The sequence below is a fragment of the Lycorma delicatula genome, chromosome 2, assembly GCF_047948215.1.
Source record: "Lycorma delicatula isolate Av1 chromosome 2, ASM4794821v1, whole genome shotgun sequence".
NCBI lineage: Eukaryota > Metazoa > Arthropoda > Insecta > Hemiptera > Fulgoridae > Lycorma > Lycorma delicatula.
Window position 1 is genome coordinate 136,648,675 of NC_134456.1, and position 25,222 is coordinate 136,673,896.

Here is a 25,222-nt window from a genome sequence, read left to right on the forward strand (position 1 = left end):
AGCACCGAGGTGGTACAGCTTCCATGTTTTAGATGATTTGCATGGAAGTGATCATTTCCCGGCGCAAATTGTAACTGATGTTACAAGAAAAATATATCCCATCTCTAAAAGATGGTTGTTTGAAAAGGCAGATTGGACGAGCTTCACAGCTAGAACGATACTCCCTGAAACAACTGGAGTTATCGGGAACGATGTCGACGCCATAACAAATGCGATACTTGAGTCGGCATCGATATTCATTCCCAAAACATCTGGGAAACTTACGAAGAAACCCGTTCCATGGTGGAACGATGAAATAAGTGAAGCTATAAAAAGAAAGAAAAGGATGTATAACGCCTTTAAGAAACGTCCTACCTCAGAATCTTATTGCCTTTAAGAAATACAGGGCGTATGCAAAACGTCTCATGATAGACTAGAAGAAACGATCCTGGAAGCAATATGTGTCATCTATCGACATAACCACTAATGCATCAGATGTTTGGAGGAAAGTGAAGGATTAGTGGGCGTAAAAATTTTGCGCTCATAACTAGCCTTCAAGATGAAGATGGAATTAAGGACACTCCAAACGAAATCCGATATTACAGCATCGCTATTGTCTGCATTATGATTGGAAAACGCAATAAAATTGATCGCGCATCGCGTTTTATAACTGACACGATTTTTCCATCGTTCCAAATTTCAATGCTTAAAACTCTATAACGAAGGCGTTAACAGAAAAACGGCGTTCACCACTGTTTTTCTAGTAAAACTTTAAACTGAAATCACGTATCGTACGTCAACCTTTCTATTTAAAAAATTAAGTTTGATTGATTACGGCGGAAAAAATTAAAAACCCACCGTAATGCAGATTTTTTTTAACTTTGGTGAACTCCATTTCTTTCTCCTTCCAAAGACTTTTCAGATATGCAGTATAAAGCTGTTCCCATACTTAAATATCACTCTGTATATAACTCTCTCGATCTTGTACAGAAACTGTAAGATTGATCTGCTGCTGTGTGCGTGCGCGCGCACACGCTTTTTTCGAATTATAATATATTTACATATTTTTTTTACGAAGGATTCGGCGATTATATGTCTTCTTTGCTTCCGTCGTCCCAATTTAGCGAATATACTAGCTGCAGAGGCGTGCCTGTGGCACGCCCTCCGCAGCTAGGCCCTGTGGACCGGTAATCGCTAGCGGACAGATTTGAGCGTGTTTAGCTAAAGATCGGATCTGTACTTATTACGTCAGGTGAGTGCGATCAAAACACAGGGCTAAACGAATTAATTTCCGGACGACCAAGATCTGGTCGATCAAGAGCGTACCCGCTGAGTTAAACGGTTAGCGCTCGACTTGCCGATGCTCTATGGTTTATTCGTTTGGGATATTTATCGTTTAGTTTTAAAAGTAGAATCCGAAAAAGTATTGCCAGCCCAGTATTTTAGAAACACTCTGTATACACATACGTAATCGTCCCTATTAAAAATACATTTAAAAATTAAGCTCTATGGTTTATTCGTTTGGGATATTTTTCGTTTAGTTTTACAAGTAGAATCCGAAAAAGTATTGCCAGCCCAGTATTTTAGAAACACTCTGTATACACATACGTAATCGTCCCTATTAAAAATACATTTAAAAATTAAGCTCTATGGGTTATTCGTTTGGGATATTTTTCGTTTAGTTTTACAAGTAGAATCCGAAAAAGTATTGCCAGCCCAGTATTTTAGAAACACTCTGTATACACATACGTAATCGTCCCTATTAAAAATACATTTAAAATTAAGCTCTATGGTTTATTCGTTTGGGATATTTTTCGTTTAGTTTTACAAGTAGAATCCGAAAAAGTATTGCAAGCCCAGTATTTTAGAAACACTCTGTATACACATACGTAATCGTCCCTATTAAAAATACATTTAAAAATTAAGCTCTATGGTTTATTCGTTTGGGATATTTTTCGTTTAGTTTTACAAGTAGAATCCGAAAAAGTATTGCCAGCCCAGTATTTTAGAAACACTGTATATATATATATATATATATATATATATATATATATATATATATATACACACACACACACAAAATAGTTAGTGAAAAAAACAAGTTCAAAAACCATAAATAAAAATTTAAAGTATATAAAATTTAAGTAACAATAAAATTATTATAAATAAATACTGTTTCATAGCAATAGTTCAAAACATGTAACTGAAATAAAATTCATAAAGCAGAAGACGTATACTATGTTCCCAGGGCTTGACGACGGGTGGTTTGTGCCGTGAAACCGTGGCACGCCAACGGGTGGCTGAGCACCGGTTGAGACACTGGGCTTATTGAACCTTTGGGTGACAAGCAGGATGTTTCCGGTGTAGCACCCGGTCTAGGCGCTTGATACCGGGTGACTACCGAAAGATAAAAGCCGTGGCTTAGCCGTGCATTGCACGCGATTAAGATAATCGGAATCTTAAATCGTAGCGTGTCGCCGACGCGCGTCTGAGCCACGGGTTCTTATCTTTCACCGGCAACCAAAGATTGTCAGGACCGGTATCGTTCTGCTCGTCGACGGGTGACAAGCCTAAGGTAAAAATAATAATATCGGTCGGTTGAGCCGCGGCTCACCGATAAGCAAAATATATTTTATTAAGGTAATATATTTAAATTGATCGGCGAAAAAATATCGAACCCTTATCAGGGATTAAACCTAAGACCGGCTGATTTAGAAGCCACTAAATTAATTTTGTATGAACATTTTTCCTTATTTCAAGTTCTAGAATCAGTTGTTTTATGTTATTTTTCCTTTCTCCTGAATCACTATATATATATATAGAGAGAGAGAGACAGACACAGAAAGTCAGAGAGCGATACAATTAAATAAATGAATTATGTTTAAAGTATAAAAATTATCTAAAGTGACCGCTAGTACCGCCACACACTCGCAAATAATATACTGCATGCGCACGCACTCTAGTTAGAATCATCGAATTAAATAAACAAAAAATATTATATTTAAATAAAATTATAAATATTTTAAATTAAGTTGTGTGCGTAAGCCGTGCATCAGAGAAATTCCGCGTGGCGGGAAAATCGTTCAACTGTGTTGTCAACTTTTTTGCGGTAGGCGTTCAATTGTCATTAAAATAGATGCTATATTTCAATTTTTTGTGCATTACGTGGTAGGGTGTCATACAATTTAAGCTAATTACAATCAAGAAAGGAATGTTTTAATAAAAATAGAAAGAACAGGAGAAAAAATCAAAGAAGTGAATTTAAAGTTCGGCTTTTTATTTAATGAATTTATTGCGGTGTAAAATTTCTTATGCGTATTAATAAATTCAATTATAAAATTTATACAGTCCTTTATTTTAATTTGTACCCTCAATTATACGATTACATACAAAATAAATTTGGGGGGGTGTCGAATCATATTATTAGTTCTAAGATCTGTCTAAATCTATTACGGTATCTTTACGATTTACTACAGTTTGTTATTTTATTATTTTTCAGCGAAAAGTAAAATACCTTTGCTCTGATAAAATAATTTAGAATTGCAGAAAGAGGTTTTATTTAAATCTTTTCAAGAGTTACGCATTCTTGACACAATGATATTGAATCGCGTTAAAATTGAAGGAAATCTTCCTAGTTAAGTTACTTCGATGTCACAAATCATCAATTTTTCATGTATATCTTATTCGGTTAGCTTATAGAATTCAAGTAAACAAACTGCGCGTGTATGAAAACATACAAAAATCTTTATATGGAACTGTGAGCTTCACAGTTACAGCGGCGTGCTGTTCGGCTATTCTTCGCATGCGCGTAAAGAACGCTGAACGATGCTTTGAGGGAGAGAAAGCACTGCCGCTCCCGCAGTTCTGACCCTTGCGTGCCGGTAGAAGGTAGTTTTGTTTTTACTCCGCGCGTGTGTGGAACGTTCCTCGTTCGTTCCCTTTTCTAGTTTAGTCAGCGGAAGAAATACGAAAGCGGTTTAGTTGTTTTTCAGCGACGATCAGAAGATGGTGTGTAAAGCAAGAACTCTTTGATCGCCACAACCGTCCAAAAATACGCTGGAAGGGCAAAAGAGAAGGTAATTAGTAAAAAATAATTACGTATTTGTTTCTGTGTAATAGAAATTTAAATTAACCACCGTTGGATTATAGTGTTTTTAAACCGACATTTTATTAAGTTATTATCTAATAATACTGAAAAATATTATCCGTATTGATATTTTATTATTTATTCGGTTAAACCGAATTCGATTCATTTTTTTCGGTTCTTTTAATTTTCATAAAAATTTGACCACGGCCTTGAAAAAGTCCAGAAAAGGGTTTTCTGGAGCACCACCCCCAGTAATTTTAAGTACGAGCCGCCACCGGAATCGATGCATGACTAAACCCTATTTAATCTCTACATAAACGAGTCTCAAACACCACTCGGTTTAAAGAAAAATAAACAGATCTAAAAATAATAAACATTATAATGATCTGTGTAAAGACAGAGATAAATTTAGAAAATTCATTTGAAAATCTACGTTTCCAGTGAAAAAGAAAAAAGAAGGTATAAACCTGAATAGATGGACCGAAGAAATGTGACATTTGGGAAAGCAAAAGAAATCAAAATTTTTGAAACGTGATCCTTAGTGAACAGAAGGTAAAGAATAAAACCTGTATTACTTACTTCGAAACCCACCCACCACCCGTTCAGAGATTTAATTAATTTTTTTTTTTAACTTGAAAATAGTCTTTTTGTATTCCTCTAAGTTATGGTACTCCCTGATGAAGCCTCCCTGATGTACTTGTGTCATACAGGAAATATCTGATCTGGACACCACATGACTTCTTTGTACGCCTATTATATTACATATACATATTTTTTTTAAATGAAAATTACATAAAATCTTACTTCATTAATAACTTAATGAATATATATATATATATTTGTTATTATTGAATTATTATTATTTATTGTAAAATTATTATTATAATCAGAGGTTAATAATTATTAATAAATCAATATATTTGAATAAATAACTAAATATGTATATGAAATCAGTTTTGAACCGATGTGCCTTCCCTTTGTAAGATCCAAATATTTCATTAATTAAAATTTTATTGAGGTATAACTATGAAACCGATGAAAATAAATACCGCTTATGAAAGATATATCGTTGACAAGCTCTCGATGAGGACTTATTATTGCAGTTAAGAAACCTCAAAAATCCAAACAAAAATTGGTTTTCGGGCTGTTTTGTACATTTTTGGTCCGCTTGATTGCAATCAAAACGAGAGGTCCACAATTAAATGTTACAACTGTTCTAAACTCAAAATTTCGACATCCTACAGCTAATCGTTTTTGAGTTATACGAGACGTATAGAAGTCACGCCGAAACTAGTCAAAATGAGATCGGGGATGATGAAAATGGATATTTCCGTTGAAATCTGAAAACCGACACTTTTCGCGATTACAATACTTCCTTCACTTCGTACAAGGAAGTAAAAATTAGACCGTTTTGTATCAGAGACATTTTGACAATCTAAATTCTCTATGCCTAATATTTCAAAAATTTTTATTTGAGGAATTTTTATAACTTTTACGTAAGACCAATATGTAAATTGTATTATATAATTATTTATTTAAGGTGTTTCTAAAAAGATATTTGTTTTCCTAGATAAATAATTTTATATTATAATCTAATGAAATGAAATTAAACTGTGTTAATCCTTCTTTTTATTAATAACTGTTAACGGTAAATTCGGTATTTTATTCATCCCTTACTTAAGAGGTAATTACTAGGGGTAGTTACCAAATTGGCTATTTTGTAAAATCTAATTTTATATTATTTGATTATTATAGAATTTTATTTTTACTTATTGTTGCGTAACCGTGGAAACAAGAATTACTAAATAAATATAATACAGTAACAAGTTTGTGCTGGATTTCTACTGCCCGATCTGGATTGGCTGGACCGATCTAGTTTGAACTCTACTAGTAAATACTGGACAAGATCGGACTGGGCTCTTTTGGACAGAAATTACCCGATATGCAAGGATCAAGGATCAACGACTCTGTAGTCAAGAAAGTTACCGTGATATTTTGTTTTTTTGAAAAAGCCCTCAATTTCCACTTCCACGGTCCGATTTTTCCCATTAACGAACTCGACCGAGAGTTTGGGTCGGTATATTTTATTTATCAATTTGAAAGTGATCGGCTCAAAATTACGGCAGTTACGTCCACAAAAAAGTGAAATATATATCAACTTTTAACCTGACGGTGGTTTTGGGGTCTGGAGGTTATGAAACGCGAAGATATATCGAAATTTTCTGGAAGTCGAATCATGATACCCATTACAATAGGTAGCTTTCTTCTAAAATCCATCTAATAGCAAAAAAGTTATTTTTACAATAAATTTTGGCTTTGCAAAAAACGGCTTTGTTTAACCGTTTTTGAGTTTTTAGCTGTAACTAATCGAAGAAATTCAGTTTTTAAGAGCTTAAATTATAGATACTTAAAAAATGTTGGCCTTGGAAGTTTACCTTCTCTTTTTCCTGTTTAGCCTACGGTAATTAACCTTTCAGATATTATTTCAAAGAATGATATGTACGATTGTAAATGGAGTGTAGTCTTCTACAATCTCAGGTCGACCGTTCCTGAGATGTGCGGTTAATTGAAACCCGACCGCCAAAGAACACCCACGATCTAGTATTCAAATCCGTGTGAAAATATCTGACTTTCCTAGGACTTGAACGCTGAAACAATCGACTTCGAAATAAGCTGATTTGGAAAGACGCATTCACCACTAGACCAGTCCGCTGGGTTCTATGAAGTTTACCTGGTCGTACAAAATTGGAAAACTGATTTTCACCACCTACGAATGGCCGCCAGTTTGTCCAGTGGGAGGTGCAACGGGATGCTTTTATGATATCTCTAAATAATCGTCAGATTTTCAAGATTCGAACGGGGTATTTGTTAGGCGATTGAAGGATAACTTTGGCATGCATCACGTAAACTCTCGATCTAACAGATAACGGTTAATCGGAAATGTTATCGAAAAATGAAAAATTATTTATTTAACCGTGCAAATAATAAATAATTCGTACGGTGCTGCATTTCTCATTATTGAAATTGAAGACGACATATCACGAATTATACGTAACGCCAAACCAAAACTACTGAAAATTTCTGTTAAAAATTCTTCTTACGTTCTTGTCACTGCAAACTAAGAAAAATTTTGAAATGAAAATTTTTTTAGGCGCGTTGTAGGGAGATTTTGGGATAGACTTTCTACGGGAAAAAAATAGCCGACTCGTAACCAAAATTATCACGAGACGATAGAGCTACATATGTTATAAATATGTTAGTTCTCACAAAATACAACAGATGGCGCTGATGTGTGATCGCGTACTTTTAAAATAGATTAATATAAGTTTTTTTTTTTTGAAATTGTTGGTTTTAGCTAATTTAGAGATGAAATACTTTTTAACGCTTAAAAATTAGTTTGAATCGCTAAAATATTTATTTTTAGCATTAATAACACATTTTAATTAAATAAATACTTGCTTAATAATTTTTAACTCTACTCAAATAATGTCACGTTAATTAACGCCATCTCTTGCATTTTAAGAGAACTATCCAAGACCAGCACTGTACAATGTATATTGTACATTCTAAAAAGAATGCAATAATTATACTTCCACAAATTATTATACAAAGAACGGTGCGTTCTTTGTATAGTACCCTACAGTACCGCCTATAGTACCTACAGAAGATTGTAGGTAAATTTCTAAAGTTTGTTTATCAGCAGTTGTAACCGCAACGTCAGTTCTTAAATTGTTGTTGCGGTGAGTTTAGCGAGTTACTACGTTCTCGGATAAAGACAAAGCAAAGTGTGTTTTATTGATGGCCGAATTAAAATCCGTAATTTTAGTTCAACGCGCGTTTCGACGTGAATTCGGAAGAGATCAGCCACACAAAAATAACATAACGCGTCGGTTCAAACGATTCGAAGAAACCGGATCGGTTAAGAAACAGAAATCAACCGGCAAGTGTACCGGACGAAACGGTTGAACTAATTAGACGATCGGCGATTAGAAGTGCTGGGAAGTCCATCCCCGTCGAAGCGTCGAATTAGGTATTCCAAAATCAACGGTTCACAAAGTTTTACATAAAAAACTGAAATTACACGCTTATAAAATCCATGGATATTATGCCACATTGGTTTTAGTAAAAACCAATATGGATTTATGGCTGGGAGCAATACTGAAAAGGCGCTCTTAATAGATTATTCTTTGTCTCAAAATTTTACTACCCAAGTATTTCAGGGCATAAATGATAAGAAATGTGTGAGCGGTCTATTTTTAGACATAACAAAAGCTTTTAATTGTGTAGACCACAATGTCCTTCTACGCATTCTGTGGATGAGTGGTATTAGAGGTGTTTCATTTGATTGGTTTGAGAGCTATCTGATCAACAGGCGACAGTGCGTAAGAATAAAAGGGTGCTTAAGTAACTTTGCTGGGGTACAATATGGAGTCCCACAAGGATCCGTATTGGGAAAATACTATTCATAATATATGTAAATAGTGTCTGTTCAGCACCGCTTAAAGGTAATGTATATGCGTTTGCAGATGATACTACCTTGTGTTATGTCCGCAACACCTGGATAGAAGTGGCTGAGGACATGCAATCGGATTCAGACGCACTGCGGTTATGCTTTTCAAATCATTATATGATCTTGAGCATTGAAAAAATGTTGTATATCAACTTCTGCTTAAAGGGGAAAATAAAATTGCCACTTAAAATAAAATATAAATGTAAAAAATGTGTGATAAATAAATCCGACTGTTTAGAATGTAGTGAGATCGAACAATGTGATATTTGTAAATACTTGGGCATTGTGTTAGATAGTGGTCTAACCTGGAAGAATCATATTGCGCTATTAAAGCAAAAACTTTTAAGGTATCTTAGGATATTTTATTTTTTAAACAAACTATCCCCAAAAATAACCATGAGAAAACTTTATTTTGCTATTGTGCATAGTCAACTAGACTACGGCATCAACTGTTGGGGAGGAACTTATGTTACAAATTCCATAATCTATAATCAAAATCCAAAAAAGAATGATAAGTAAAAAAAGAACTACAGATCATTCTTTGCCAATATTTAGTGAATTGTCTATATTACCGCTACGTTATTTATATGTTTATAAAGTAATGAAAATTTTCTTTATCAGAAATGGTCATAGAGATAGTATGATAACCGAGTACGAACTTAGAAGTAAAAGGAATGTATATGTCCCAAGAGCAAATAAAACGAGTTATATGAAGTTCTTTTCAAGTACTGCTCCTAGATTGTATAACATACTTCCTAATCATATAAAGACCAGTAGGAACCTAAACACGTTCTTAAAGCTACTAAGATGATGGCTAATTAATATTGATGACGCTGAAAGTATGTTCCATGTAATTACATGATTTATGATTACATATATAATTAATTATAATGCTTTATACTATTGGTCTTAACATAGTAATAGATGTTTTACATATATAACTTAACAGGTAGCACTAGATGAAAGGTTTATTAGTAAACATAAATATTTGGCGACGATTGATCTTCTCTATACTTAACTGCAGAAAAGATAGGTTTCCACCAGAGTAATTCATGAATTGAACCAAAACTAATCCTCCTATATAAGATAAAACTGTTTACTTTTCCCCTTACTCAAACTAAAAAGATTAATAGAAAAGGGATGGTGCCACAAAATGGGCAAGACCCTTGTGGACACCTAATCTTTCATCTTTTACAAATAATATAAATGAAGTATAATTAAGTTAAGTAATAAATATTAAATTGTATTATAAAACAATGTTAAATTAAGTATGATTAAGTTAAGTAATATTATAATTAGTATTTGGATTACTCCATTTATTATTAATTCTGCAAAAGTGAAAGAAATAAAAGAAATTAAAAAAAATAAATATATATATATATATATACTGGCTGGACGACCATGGGTTGTCTCTAGCCCTCAGCAAAACGAAGATGGTGATTCTAACGAAGAAGCGTATCGACACCCTTCTCTCCTTGCGAGTCGGGTGGAGGTTGTCGAGACCAAGCCGGCCGAAAAGTACCTCGGTATGAGGATTGACCAGAAACTAAGCTTTGCTGAGCAGCTTCGGAGAGCCGCCGACAAAGCTACGAGAGTCGCAATTGCTCTCAGCCGGCTTATGGCGAATGTCAGCGGACCGAAGGCCAGTAGACGGCGATTGCTGATGTCCACTGTGCATTCCATCCTGTTATACGGGTCGGAAGTGTGAGCCCAGGCATTAAGAGCTGCAAGAAACCGAAAGCGGCTTGCGCAGGTGCAACGCACCGTAGCCTTAGTCGCTTCCGCGTATCCGTATCGCTTCCGCTTCTGACGGTCTCCGAGCCTGCAGTACTGGTGGTCGCCGGCGTCATACCCATTGCTGTTTTGGCAAGGGAGCGCCAGGTGATAGACCCTACGTTACTTCAGAAAAAACGAGATGTACATTGCCATAATTGGCACTTTAATAAGCGGTAAGTAATTGGATAAATAATAAAAGTAGAAAATATAACAAACTTATTAAAAAAAACTACCGACTATTGATTCAGTGGACGTGTTTGCAGGAACAAAAGTTCAGTTTTTTAATATTTTTGTAATAGTCTTATCAGTTTGACATCGACTCAAAGGCTTAAATTCTCTAATACAAATTCAATTTTGGCTTACTAAGTTTAATACAAATTCAATTTTGGCTTACTAAGTTTCATTAAAAATAATGTAATACGGGTATTCAAACATGCCGGCCTCCGTGGCGCGAGTGGTAGCGTCTCGGCCTTTCATCCGGAGGTCTTGGGTTCGAATCCCGGTCAGGCATGGCGCACATTTTCACATTTTCTACATATCATTCATCTAATCCTCTGAAGCAATATCTAACGGTAGTCCCGGAGGTTAAAAAAAAGTTTAAAAAGGGTATTCGAACATATCAATATAAGCGAACACCATATCTTCATTCAATCATAACCTTGAATGTTTTAATCAATATTACCATATATAAAGAATAGCAAATAAAGTACAGTATAATATATGATTGCCGGAAAATCATCTCTTTTTATATAAATTTGAAATATAAAAGTAAACAAGTCCTACAATTTGAGATGGGTAACATCAAGTTGCTTAACCTGTTTGATGTTTGAAATGGTGTGTTTGTGATATTGCTGTACTGTTTTGAGGTTAAATATACGTTAATCTGGTGTAATTTTGTTTCAAAATGCCGTTTATGAAAGGTTTAGCTCCAATCAGGAGAACTCTTAATTATCTCGAATCTGGTCGTGTTATTTTTAAGGATAATGTTAAAATTTTTTCGGTTAATTATAATGAAAGAGGCGACCACCACAAAGGAGCAAGGTAAGGTGCTCGAAAAGTTTCAGAAGTTTTTGATTTTGATGTTATTATTTGCTGTTAAAATATTAGCATACTAGAAATGGTACCACCCAAAGTGTACAAGTACCTTCATATGAATAAAATAAAACCGAAATATGCCTGTAGTTTGTTATGAAGTGATTTCCTGTAGATGTTTTACTGTGGCTCATAACAGGTGAATCTGTGATCTGTAAATACATATAATGTACTCATTGGTTAATATCATGGGCCTTTCAGGTGTTAGATTAATCATTTCCAATTCTTTACCATTAATTGATATACATATATCAACATACTTTAATAAACCAAGTTCAAAATTGAAAGTTATATTTTAATTGATAAAATGTTGTTAATGACAACTTTTTAAAAACATTCCTATTGTTTGGTTCCCGTTTATTATCAGAACTGTTCATTTTTTCTCTCTTAAATACACGTTTTTTGTTTGCTTATATAAGTTTACCATATTGTAATGCTCAATGATTTTTTTCCATTAACTGAAATAGCCTAGATGTGCTATTTCACAATGTAGAATAATAATGAGTAAGTACATTGAATATTTACTTATTCTGGCTCATCAACTCGTGCTGGGCTTTGCCCTCCTTAACAACAACCTCCACAGTTTTCTGTGATCTGCCTTAATGTCTGACCCATCATATACAATTTTACCAAGTATCTAGTCGACGCTTTTATTATGTGCTTTAATTTAAAGATTTTATCAGTAATTTATAACATTTTATGTGGTCCCAAGAGTTTAAAAGTTTTTATGTTTATATTGTTATATCCAAATCATAGTTTTTTTAGCTGTTATGATTATTCATACCACAGTTCTTGTCCTTAAACTGCTGTTTCGGTTTTGTAATGATTTTTTTTTACATTGTCAGTGGTTAAGCCTAACATTGGGGGTCAGGAACTCTGTTATATAGATTGCTATACCTTACCTTAAAACGTCTTTCCATTTTGAATGGAAAACTTTTACATTCTGCTATGTAGTCCACTTGCTGCCACAGTTTACCTAATGGTTGAAGGAGAAGCAATTCAAAGGCTCTTCAGGTGCTCATGAAAATAGGATTTACCGATAGAGTTGACCAGCTACATATTGAGTTGATACATCATTCTGTTGTTCTGCAATACAACAGAATAGTTAGAAAAGAATACAATAGAATAGTACAACAAAATAGTTCAGTATAGAAGATGACTGTTTGAGTTGTTTGACAGTACTTCAATTTTGGTTATATTTTTGTAAGCAAAACCAATGTGTCCAGTCAGAAACATTGGTTGTTTAGTCTGTCACCATTATTTCATTTTATTTCTTTGTATTATTTGTTTTGTTTACATATTTTAACTAAATTGGACCATATTTTTTGTTAATTTAATTAAAATAACACTGATTAAATCAATGGACAAAATAAATATTGATTTGAATCTCCTCTTCTTTTAATAGTTACACTAATTTGCTATGATACACAGTTTTGTTTTCAGTTATGAAAATAAATTTTTCAAAGATTTTTAATTCTAAAATAACCATTCCCAGTCATTAGATTGAGGAGAAAACTGGGTTATAAACTTAAAAAGGTCTCTTGAAAGATTTTCTGGTTTAAAAAGTTCTAAATTCATTATTCCATTCTACTACAGTACTCATACATCCTATGGGAAATTTTATAAAAGAGTGAAATTCATTTCATAATGCTAATCTGTGAATAAAAAAAGTATGACTATGTATGGGATGTACATGTAACACATCTGTTCCTGTATGATCTTTGCTATATGTTATATTGCTTGTCAAAGTTTAGAAAACTCAGTTGACATGTAAGGTAAGGATGGATTGCTGGATTGGTGACTAGCTTCTTGCTATCCTTGAGGTTTTGTCATGGTACACTTGTTCATGTTCTTTATTACTAGCCGGTCAAATTACCTATATATATGTGTTTACATTTACAAAAATTTGATAAGTAAACATTGATGTACCAATCTTAATGTGATATTTATGTTTCTGTGGCAGTTTATCTGACACAGGGTTACTTAATGACTCTAATGAGTTTAGTACCAGAATCAAGTAAATAAATAAATCTCTTAGGTCAGATCTATAGGTCACCTTAGGAATGGGTAGATATACAGTTTATATGTATAAAAAAAAAAATTGCCTGACATTTGCCTGGTTAGATCAAGTGACTGATAAAACCTTGATCATTGCAACATCAAAAAAATAATATAATATTAATTATGAAATTAAAAGGTTATGTGATTAAAGTCCATATTACTTGCTTAAAATATAAAATAATAAGGTAGATAGATGTAGGTAGTAAATAATATGTGAAATTGCTACAAAATAGTTCACAGTTCAGAAGGCAATGATGAAAATTATTTGAACACATACATATATATACACTGAACAGGAATGTAGATAATTCAGGTTTATTTAAATATTTGCTGATAAGAGTGATAATTTTTCTATAAAAGAAAATCCTTTAATTGTATCTTTTGTATCTTAAATAGATTCACGGAATATTTAAAAAATTGTTTGATAATGTATTAAAGGTGGCAACAGAACCATAATATTGTCCTTTCTCTTAACCCGAAATATTGTGTTGGGTTACAAAAAAAAAAAACAGTTCTTTTGGATGGCTTGATACATATGTCCACCAAATAATGAGTGATCTGACAGTCCATTTTTTATTGAAAAATTGTTTATTTTTTTTTTTGTTGAGTAAACCCGAACAGATGATATTACATTTCAGACAAGAATATATGTAAGATAATACATGTTTAATAATGTTGACTAGTTTAGTTTTATTAAGGTGTTTCAGAGCAAAATAAAGTGAAAAGGGTAACTTAATATAACAGATTACTGTTTTATAAAAAGAACCTTCTACAATGATTTAAGATTTTCTTTAAACTGTTGCAACATATAATTGAAAAGAGATTTACTTACTTCTTTATAAAGGGGCAATACAGCAGGGGAAAAAATAACTTCTAAACTTGTTTTTATTTTAATGAATTGTATTTTTTTGTTCCAGAGAATTTGTGTTTTGGCATTTATGCCAGATCCAATATAAAAATCCAGATATTCAAGTTATTACATTTGCTAATAAGACACCTACACCATTTATTACTTGTTACTTTGGTACGTAATAAAGAAAATAATACATAAATAAATATATGTATGATTATTAATTGTAATAAATTAAATGTATTGGGTAATACATATATTTTACTTATATGTATTACCCAATTACTTTTATTTACATATGTCTTAAAGGGATGTCTGATATGTTTGCTGAAAAATTGGACTGAGAACAAATTGTTGCACAAAGCTACAGGTGTTGCTATTTTGTAGTTTCCTTCCCCCACTACTAACTTCCAAAACTTGTTGACCCATGCCGCCTCTCATTTTTGTCAGTACCCATTGTTTATTGAGACACCTCTTATTCAGCACTTCTAAAACATTCAGTGATTGAATTTTCAACAGCAGAAAAATTGACACTAATGACGTTCATCGCTATTGACACTTTAACATCGTCTAAAAGCATTTATAGTGATGAATATGTTGATCAAAGTACTGTGAGTAGGTGGGCAATAAAATTTTGTGCATTAGTAGCCATAAAGCAAAGATTGAGGATGAAACTTGCAGAAGTGAACCGGTTTTTGTAACTGATGAGAAGCATCAAATAGAGGTAGATAAAACAATTCAAAATGGCTGTTGCATCACACAATGCATCGTCCTTTCCGAGAGCGTCGCAACCTTGTGACAATTCCAGTCTCGGCCAGTCGTTCCTTTCTGTGAGCAGACCAGATCAGAGATAGAATATGATAATAACTCTGTGATTGAGGAAGTGTGATGTGGGAGGGTGAAGGCAATGACCTCGTTTCCGAAAGTGGACAAGGTTGTTGGAGTAAGTTGGTGTTTGTATCCTTCTGAAATTTTCTTAATTGTTTTTGATGAATTTAGAAATGTATCTGGATATTTGTAGGACAAAATTGTCATTGCGATGAATAATTTGAGAGTTATGTGAGGATAGAATTTTAGTTTATAGTAAACTCAAATTAATTTATGTGTGTGTTACTTCAGTCTAGTTTTGAAGTGTACTTGCCGAATAATTATTTTGTGTCCTTCAGTGTTAGAGTGAGGTGCTTCTGCAAAACTGTTATTATTAAAAACTGTAACAGAAGGCTACAAATTAGAGTAGATAAGGGAAAATATTTTGGAAGAAGCCTACACTGAAGGTGATAGCAAAGTTGAGTTAAAGCACACCAATGGAAATGACTAACTGAGACATTTGCATCGGTGGCATCCTCACAGAGGCTGAACTGATGAGTGTGATATGTAATCAGATTTAGAAGGTCTTTCTTTCTTTTTCCTGCTTCTGGGAATTACTGTTCAGGTGTGACTTCAGAGGATGGATGAGGATGATATGTATTTGTGAAAATGAAGTGTAGTCTTGTACAGACTCAGTTCAACCATTCCTGAGATGTGTGGTTTATTGAAACCCAACCATCAAAGAACACCAGTATCCACAATCTAATATTCAAATCTGTATAAAAGTAACTGCCTTTACAAAGACTTGAATGCTGGAACTCTCGACTTCCAAATCAGCTGAAGATTTAAAAGGTGTTTTATACTTCCAGGCAAGCCCATCAGGGCTAGAAAAAGAGAGGGTGATGTGGCTGTCGGAATCATCACAAGGTCATCATCATCTTCACCTATAAGGGGTCAGAATGTGTGTATTAGGGTGAATCAGAATTAACGGTAATTTTGCTAGACAGCAAGGAGTTACGAGCTGGATGGTGGTGAGGGGGGTTAATGTTTGGTGTGTTAGAGAGGGGGAACCAGCATGGTTAGCTCTTTCATTTTGTTCTGTCATCTGTACAGCCACGAGTGAGCAAGAGATTTCATCGTCTGTTGCACAAAGCATAAACATAAAGTTTTTAACTAATGAAGGTATTAAAACCTGTGGAAATTTTAATTCATTTAAAGGTACGGTTTGGGGATGCTACACTGTCCCAGAACAAAGTATATACCTGGGCCATACAGTTTAAGGGTGGGTGAGAAAGTGTGGAAAATGAAAGTCCTGATGAAGGTCAAGTCTCACAGCTTACATTGTGCCGTTTGAGAGCTTATCGCCAGTGATTGTTGATTCGCTGTTGAAAAAATCATGTCAGAAGTGGGTATCAGCTATGGGAGTGCTCATTCCATTATTACTGATTATCTTGGCGTTAGAAAAATTAGTGTTCAATGGGTTTTGAGGTTAAAGACCGAAAATCAAATATAGGTCAGGTTGGAGATCTGTGAGAGACTTCTGAATCAATTTCAGCCAGAAGGGGATGATTTTTTGAGGTGCATTGTCACATGAGACATGGTTCTATCATTACACTACAGAATTAAAAATGGCAAGTAAGGAGTGGCAAAGGAAAGATGATGGCTGCCCAGTGAAGGCCAAAACTCGTATGTCAGCGGTAAAGTTCTTGCAATGATTTTTTTTTACTCAAGGGTGTTTTACTTATTGATTTCCTCCACAAGTGAATGGTGAATGTGGCTTATTATTGCCAGCTGCTACAGTCAACAAAAGCCACATCCCGAAACAACAGACACCGTTTGCCCATCAGAGATGTCATCCTTCTCCATGACAATGCCAGGCTGCACACTGTGATTTTGACAAGGGATAAATTGAAAAAAATGCACTGGGAAACTCTCAAACACCCTCCCTACAGTTTAGATTTGTCCCCCTGTGACTATTTTTTTTCTGCACTCTTGAAAGGGAATGAAGACATCGAAGAGCTTGTGCACAATTGGTTGACGACTCATCCTCAAACTTGTTATGAACAAAAAACATTCAAGCTTCCAAATCGCTGGCAAAAGTGTGTAGATTGTGCAGGAGACTATATAGAGACATGGTGAAGGTATGAATTGTGTATATTATTAATCAATAAATTTATAAAAAAAGTTACCATTTATATTTGATTCACCCTCGTAACAACACAGGTCAACCATTTTGGATTGGATTGTGGTAGGATGATGTCTTAACTTGTCTATGATGTGAGATGGTCCAAGCTCTGGAGTGTATCAGATGTTATTTTTTTAAAAACATTTCAATCATCAATCCTGCTGAATGTGAGATGATTCATTTGTTTGAATAAAATTTGTCCTGCTGAAGTTTATATATATATATATATATATATGGAGAAGGTGTGGTGAACAAAGCAAATGCTGTGAAATTTATGGCATCCTATTTATTACTGTCACTATGACCACCAAGAACTGTCTTCCAATTAGACATTAATGCATGTCCTTATATTACTGAAAATGCAAGAGAATGTTTGTAAAGATTTTGATGGGAGGTGTTGAACCTTTGTTTTTACAGCTTGAAATTAGTGCCATCAGATTTTTCCTGAAATTAAATAAGTTTTTTTTAGCAAATGTTAAGATACAAATCACTGTAACATCCATCAAACAATTCAAGTAATAAATAGATGGCAGAATTCTTCAACAATGGGATCATCAGGTTCTTTTCCAGTTTGAACAAAATTTTTGAAAACATTTTCGCTCTTGCAAGGATTTTGAGTTAATAATAAATTAGTTTATGACAGAAAAATTGTTATTAAAAAATGAACCGTATGTATTATGTTGTCTGTCTAATTTCGGAACAAAATTTATAAAGATATTTCTTGTGATTATGAACGTTTGTGTTGTTTTTTTTTTTATAATAATACAGAATTTCAGCTTTGGAGGTTCTATAATTGTTGATTTGTAAGATGTACCAGTCATAAGAAATGTTGCAGTGCAGTAAGATTTACTGTGCTCACTGATGTAAGATTTTATTACATCTTTTGTACTTCATTTTTACATTTTTTGTTAAATTACTTTTAAATAATGTACAGTTTTATTAATTTTAATTACAGATAACCATGAGAAAATGTTAATTGATGTCGACAGTAAAGAAAAAAATGATATTTTAGAGCATGTGATTAAGGTTGTTGGAAAATCAAGGTAATTTGTAAATTATGTAATGTAATTTTTTTATTAAGTTACTATTTTTTTTTTTTCATTTTACTGTTATTAATTGAAATTATAGACCAGTTCTTACCTTTTTTAAAGTAATGTATATTAAAAATTATTTTGCAATTGTGAAATTTTTATTAGAACCTTTAGATTATGTTAACATAGTTGCTTATTTGCTATACAAAAAACATTTCTCAGAAGTGGATGTTAAGGCATATAGGTATGAATCAGTTACTCTCATTAATTTCTGTTGATGTAATGTAAAAAGAATTAAGTGTTTCTTGACTTAATAGCTCAGGAAAATAGTTTGACCTTAATTTTTACAATTGGTGTAGTTCTGTTTTTAAAGTGATTAAGTAAAATTTTTTTTACGATTAAATAAAAAATTAATAAATTTCTCTTATTGACTGTGAAGAAAGAATATTTTTTACAAATAAATAAATCTTTTATTCTGATTGCTACCTAATAATTCATTATGCTAGATTTTGTAAGAAGTTTTTGCTTTGCTTTATTAAGTATATCTTTCTAAGTAATGAATTAGTTTGTATAAACATAAATCTAGAAATGCTTTTGTTTTTGTGTTAATGATTGCAAAAGTTCAATTAATTCTATACTAAAATTAAGACACAATTATTAAGCAAAGTTTGTCATTTTATATGCATACAGAACAATTGAAATAGGATGACTTACCTTATTTCATTACATAACAGACGGGCTTTCACAAATTTTATTTCCATTATCAGCTGCATGTATTCATTATATATATACATATATAATAAAATTTTCTACAAATTTTATCTTGAAGCCTTATTTGGTTGTAAATTTATGTCAGACTTAAAAACGTTAGCATTTTGACTTCAATTTTTTAGATTTTATGACAATTTTCTTGGAAACTGTTCTAAATACAATTTTGGGCCCCAGTTTTTTCAATTTTTTATGTAAGATTGCATATAAAACCACTAATTTTCCATTATTGTGTTCATATAAGATTAATATTACGAGGCTCAGTTGATAAATTTTGCACACTAGCATGCTACATGGAGATGAAAGGTACTATCGAGTTGGGTGTGGCAGCACATAATAGCCAAAATCCCCCTCTACAAACCTGTGATAATGCATTAAAATCTGTTCAGTTTACCAATTTGATTCCAGTAGTAGTTAAAATGGAGTTGAGTATGGCCATTGTCAATATGGTTAAAACAGTGTGCAGTGATCAAATTTTTAACAGCAGAAAATGCGAATCCTTTGAATATTTTTCATCATTTTTAAAAGTGGTTTATGGTAGTAAAACTGTTGATAGTAGTACTGTGAATAGGTGGGTGTTGAAATTTCACAAATGTGAAGCTGGTAAAGCAACAATTGAGGACGCACCTCGCAGCAGACAACCATTTTCTGTAACTGACAAGAAACATTGAAAGGAGGTGGATGATTTTCTTCAAAGTGACTGGTGAATCAACCCAGCAACGCATTGCTATTCTGTTAGGCTTATCTAAAGAATGAGTAGGTCATATTATTGAGCAATTGGGTTACCGTAAAATCTGTGCATATGGGTACTGCGCAAACTCTCTCCGCAAGCTGAAGTTTGAGCCTATTCCACATCTGCTGTACTCGCTGGATTCGGCTCTGTGCGACTTCCACTTCTTCCCTCATCTTGAGAAGGACTCAAAGGTAATCATTACACCACCGACGATGAAGTGAAGGAAGCTATGATCCGATAAAGACCCCCAAAATTTTCAGTTACAGAATGCGAAAACTTGTCACACGTTGGAAAAAGTGTATCAGTGTAAACAGAGATTATATTGAAAAATAAATTCTGCATTTCGTAGCTCCAATATCTCTTTTCACTCCTATGCTATGCATATATGTGCAGAATTTATCAGCTGAACCTCATATTTGGCCATTAGAACAGAAATTTAACAGAAAAGTAAGCACTTAATACTTGTGTTAGTATCAATTTTTTACATTATTTTGTTAAGAGGAATGCTTAAAAAATATAGTAGGAACTTCCTGAAACACTGTGCACATCAGGAATGGGAAAAAAATGCTATTCCATGGATAAGTCATGGAACTGCTCTAATATTTTCCCAACTGAATCAATAGAAGTCAGTTTATAGCCTTGATCAGGGCAGCATCAGAAAATGTACAATTTAATATAAAATAAAAAGGGAAGTGGTTAAGATTCCAATAGATATGTATATATAAGATGTGTTCAAAAAATAACGAGAATTTTTGTTTTTTTGGAACAAATTTTTTTTTATTCATCTACATTAATGTTATCACCTTCAAATTAGTCTCCATTAGATATTTTACACTTATGCTAGTGCTTTTTGCTATCCCTGAAACACTTCTGGAACTTGATCTTTGGAATAGTGTTTAGCTCTTTCAGCAATACGCTTTTAATCTTATCGGTGCTTGTAAAACAATGGCCTTTAAGGTTCTCTTTATTTTTGGGAGTAGAAAAAAGTCACACGGGACCATGTCTGGCGAATATGGTGGCTGGGGTATCATTACAGTGTTGACAAACAAGCAATGAAGTGTGTGCACATTACTGTGGTGCAAAAGCCATGAATTGTTTTGCCACAAAACCGGCCTTTTTTTTCTAATTGATTCATGAAACGGCGTTGAAGTTGTAGATAATACTTCTTATTGATCGTTTGACCTTGTGACAAGAACTCGCGATGCACTATGCCGTTAAAATCAAAGAACATGGTGTGCACAAACTTCACATTCGACTGTACTTGTCGAGCTTTTTTCGATCTTGGTGATCCAAGATTGAAATGCCTCCACTGGGACAGTTGAGTTTTAGTTTTGACGTCATATTTGTAAATCCATGTTTCATCACCTGTTATGACATGTTTCAGTATTTCTGTATCATTGTTGACTTCATTTAGCGACTCCAGGGCAACTTCCATTCACCGCTGTTTTTATTTGAAATTCAACAGTTTTGGAACAAATTTTGCTGTCATATGTTTCATACCCAAAAAAATTTCATGGCATCAGTCAATTGATATCCCAACATTATCAGCGACTTCTCTGATTGTGATTCGACGATCATTCATAATCATTTCTTTCCCTTTTTCCATGTTGTCATTCGTTGTTGATGTGCTTTGGGCATCCATTTGCGCTCGTCATCTTTAACATCTTCACAACATTCTTGGACATGCTTATACAACTCGTAAACCCTTGCTTTAATCATAGCAGACTCATCAAAAGCAATATTTGACATTTTTAAAACATTGTTACACTTTATTCCATTTTTATAGCAAAATTTAATACAAATTCTCTGATCCATATTTATACAATTAAAAAATCGCTGATTGTACCAAAACATGTGTTATCCTGACAACTTACAACAAACTAAACATCCAATATGGCTAAAAATGTACAGATACTTTTCAGACATGTTTACCAATACAATAATGAAAAAAGCCTGAGAATCGGAATAATACAACCTGTGAAATTCCCTCGGTTGTCATCAGAATCCTCTTATGTGAGGTGATCTACCATTCCATCCAATGCGCAGGAGATGCCAATCTTCTTGAAACTCTTGATTATCATTTTTGGAGTAATTTCCTCCCAGGCTTTGACAATCCACTTGCAAAGAAGCTCTATTGTGAAGATTTCTGCATTTGTCCACTCTTTGTGAATGTGTGGTCGCCATCTGCAATCCATATAGTGTAAAACTTCTGAACAGCTTATTGATGCTCACATCCAAGGGTTGCAGCACAGAAGTGAGGCCTCCCGGAATAACCGCAGTATCTGTGTGCATTTCATTGATTTGATTATTCATAGAATCTTCAAGATGGCCGTGGAAACTATCTAAAACGAAAAGTCCTCGTTTCTTTGACATTGCTCCAGAGCAGCGATTCCAAACAACTTCTAGCCAGTAGCACATTAGTTTTGTGTTCATCCATATCTTATCTTGTACGTGAACATGTAAACCTCTTGGTAGTTTTCCCTTCGGTAGAGTTTTTCAGACATTTGGAGGCAATTTTTTTCCATTACACAAATGGCTAAAGTAACTGTGCATCTCATTTTTACTGGTCCAGCTGTTTTCACCAGTACACTGGATTTGCTAATTTTGTTTACAGACCTTGATAAAACTTTTGATAGAGTAAGATGGGATAAATTGATGATAATTTTAAAGAAGAAAGCAATTGATTGGAAATATAGGAGACTTATAAAAGAGTTGTATATGAACCTGAAAATAAGAGTAAGAATAGGAAGTGAAACAACACAAAAGATAGAAATAGGAAGGGGAGTGCGACAAGGATGCTGCATATCACCTACACTATTCAATATTTATCTAGAAGAAATCATCAACACTGTTTTGAAGGGTAATAGGTGGCAGTATGTGGTAGAAGAATAAAATACATATGACTTTCTGATGACATGGTGGTGCTGGCACAAAGTGTAATAAAGCTAAATTTCTGCTTGGTGATCTAAATGAGACTTCTGAAAATCTGAGGATGAAAATTAATAAAAACAAAACAAAATATATGGTATTAGTTGGCAAGAATGAAAAATATTAATGTACGAGTTGGGACTGAGGTACTAGAGCAGGTGGTGAAATTTAAGAACTTGGGTAGCCTCATAACAGAAGATCTTAGCAGTACCACAGAAATAAAAAAGAGAATAGCAATGCGTAAAGAGGCATATAGTAGGAAAAAGAGTTTGCTATGTGGGAGATTGAATTTAGATTTGAGGAAGAGATTGGCAAGATTTTTTTTTTTTGCTTATGTAGAAACATGTTCTTTAAGAAAGGAAGACAAATGACAAATTGAGGTGTTTGAGATGTGGTTGTGGTGTAAAATGGTAAACGTCTGTTAGCAGGATAGTGCAACAAATAAGGAGGTGTTAAGAAGAGGAGAGGAATATGTTAAATACCATTTTAGGCAGAAAAAGAAACTCACTAAGACACTGTATGAGAAGAAACTGCTTACTGATAGATGCAGTTGAAGGATTGGTAAACGGAAAGCGAGGAAGGGGAAGAAGAAGAAGATTTCAGTTGATTGATAGGGTTGTGGAAAAAGAAAAATATCTGGAAACAAAAACACTTGCATAAGACAGGAACAAGTGGAGAGCAGTCATGGCAAGACTTGCCCTGTTGACAGAACACAGTGAATGATTGAAATGTTTACAGTTGCGTTCTGCAGCATTTAAAAAAAAAACAGGTGTTTCCAATCTGAAGTATGAGGTACTGATTTTTTCCTCTTTCATGTAGTATATATCGTTGATACTCCAAAACTTTGTCATTGTATTCTGCTGGTAGTTGTCACAAAGAAATTGTCCGCCTAAGAGTGAATCCCTTTCTTCTCATTAATTGCCCACCCACCCATGACTGGCTTTAAAGTCACTTATATTTACATGGTGTTTTGCTACTTCGTGCCTTTTCATTTCACAGGTCACTACACAGCACTCTCTTCTCTTCGCATCCATCACTCAATCATTATTTCAACCACTGCGGTATGGCATCCTTTTTTAGGACCATGAAAAGATTGAGTTCTTTTTTTGTAGGTTTAAGTTTATCTCTCTGATTTCTCCAGTAACAAATCATGTTTGGTTGTACCGAATGCTCTCGACCTGCTGCTCTTACACATTTATTTTTTCAGCGAATTCCAAAACATCTAACTTAAACCCTACAGTGAAACTTTTCTCTGAATTCATTTTACCGGTAACACAGACAAAATACAAGAGAAACCCAATTTCAATAAAGTTGCTACTGTTCTAACTGAAGGTCTCGTTTTACTAGTAAAAAAAAAGCAGGTAGTAGAATTGAAGCTGCTACTGCGTGAAGGTCAACGTCTCATCCCCTCCCCCATGTCAAATATCATAGCATTGTTTCACAACTCCTAAAAGGGTAAAATTTGTTCTTGGCCATCAACTAACTGTATGTACAGTAACAAAGAAATACCCAAAGAACTGTTTTTCTAGGAGTTACAGCCTGTCAAACTGATGGGTCTAACATTCGCAAATTGTTTTTTTCTAAAATTTGTCCACTGAACTTGGAGGGTTTTACAATCAAGGGGGTCTTATTTTTTTATAAATATGGTATTTTAAAATAGCGATACACATATTAATATTTTGATGTAGGATTTCTGTCAAAAAACTTTGATGGAAATGTTTAATTTTTTGTTATTATTACATAGATTAGTTTTTTACATTCATATTTATGGACTATTACCTGAAAATCTATTTTCTTAATTTTTTTTTTTCAGTGATGTTCTGAAAGCTGAACTTATGGCAAAAGAGAAAAAAGATAATCCTGCCAATTTTGGTTACTTGTGTGAGAAACATTGTATATGTGAGGTACCTGGTCAGGTACCATGTCCTGGTGTAGTACCTTTACCATTCAGTATGAGAGGAAAATATATTAATAAAAGAGATTAATGTTTTATAGTTTTTATGTATAGTTTTAATTATACAATAATTGTAAATAGAATATTTATATATAAAAATAAAACATGTTCCTTTAATGATGTGGACATCATATGACTTCCTTGTACGTCTATTAAATTACATGCCCACTTTTTTTTAAAAAATGAAAACTACATAAAATTTTATTTCATTAATAACTTCTGATATTTTTTATTGTTATTATTGAATATTATTTCTCATAAAACTTTTTTTACAATTAGAGGTTAATAATTATTAATAAATCAATATATGTAAGTTAAAAAAAGGAGATGAAGTACCAAGTCGATCTGCCTTCCCCATGTGAGATCCAAATATTTCATTAATTATAATTTCATTTGGCTATAACTCTGGAACCAATGAAAATAAGTACTACTTATAATATATCACTGAAAAGCACTCTCAA

At 33.5% G+C, this 25,222-nt stretch overlaps 1 protein-coding gene across 1 annotated transcript; it reads left to right on the forward strand.

Annotated features, from left to right (window-relative positions):
• The first annotated feature begins 11,143 nt into the window (after positions 1-11,143).
• On the forward strand, positions 11,144-24,897 carry mRpS25 (mitochondrial ribosomal protein S25). The gene is made up of 4 exons (XM_075357960.1): positions 11,144-11,393; positions 14,423-14,529; positions 18,303-18,390; positions 24,621-24,897. Exons 1-4 carry the CDS (start codon positions 11,257-11,259, stop codon positions 24,790-24,792), a joined length of 504 nt encoding a protein of 167 aa, XP_075214075.1. The 5' UTR covers positions 11,144-11,256; the 3' UTR covers positions 24,793-24,897.
• The last annotated feature ends 325 nt before the right edge of the window (positions 24,898-25,222 follow it).

Coding starts and splice junctions, on each gene's coding strand:
- mRpS25 (XM_075357960.1), top strand. CDS start 11,257: ATGCCGTTTATGAAAGGTTTAGCTCCAATCAGGAGAACTCTTAATTAT. Junction 14,530..18,302: donor ATTTATTACTTGTTACTTTG/GTACGTAATAAA, acceptor TTTTAATTACAG/ATAACCATGAGAAAATGTTA. Junction 18,391..24,620: donor AAGGTTGTTGGAAAATCAAG/GTAATTTGTAAA, acceptor TTTTTTTTTCAG/TGATGTTCTGAAAGCTGAAC.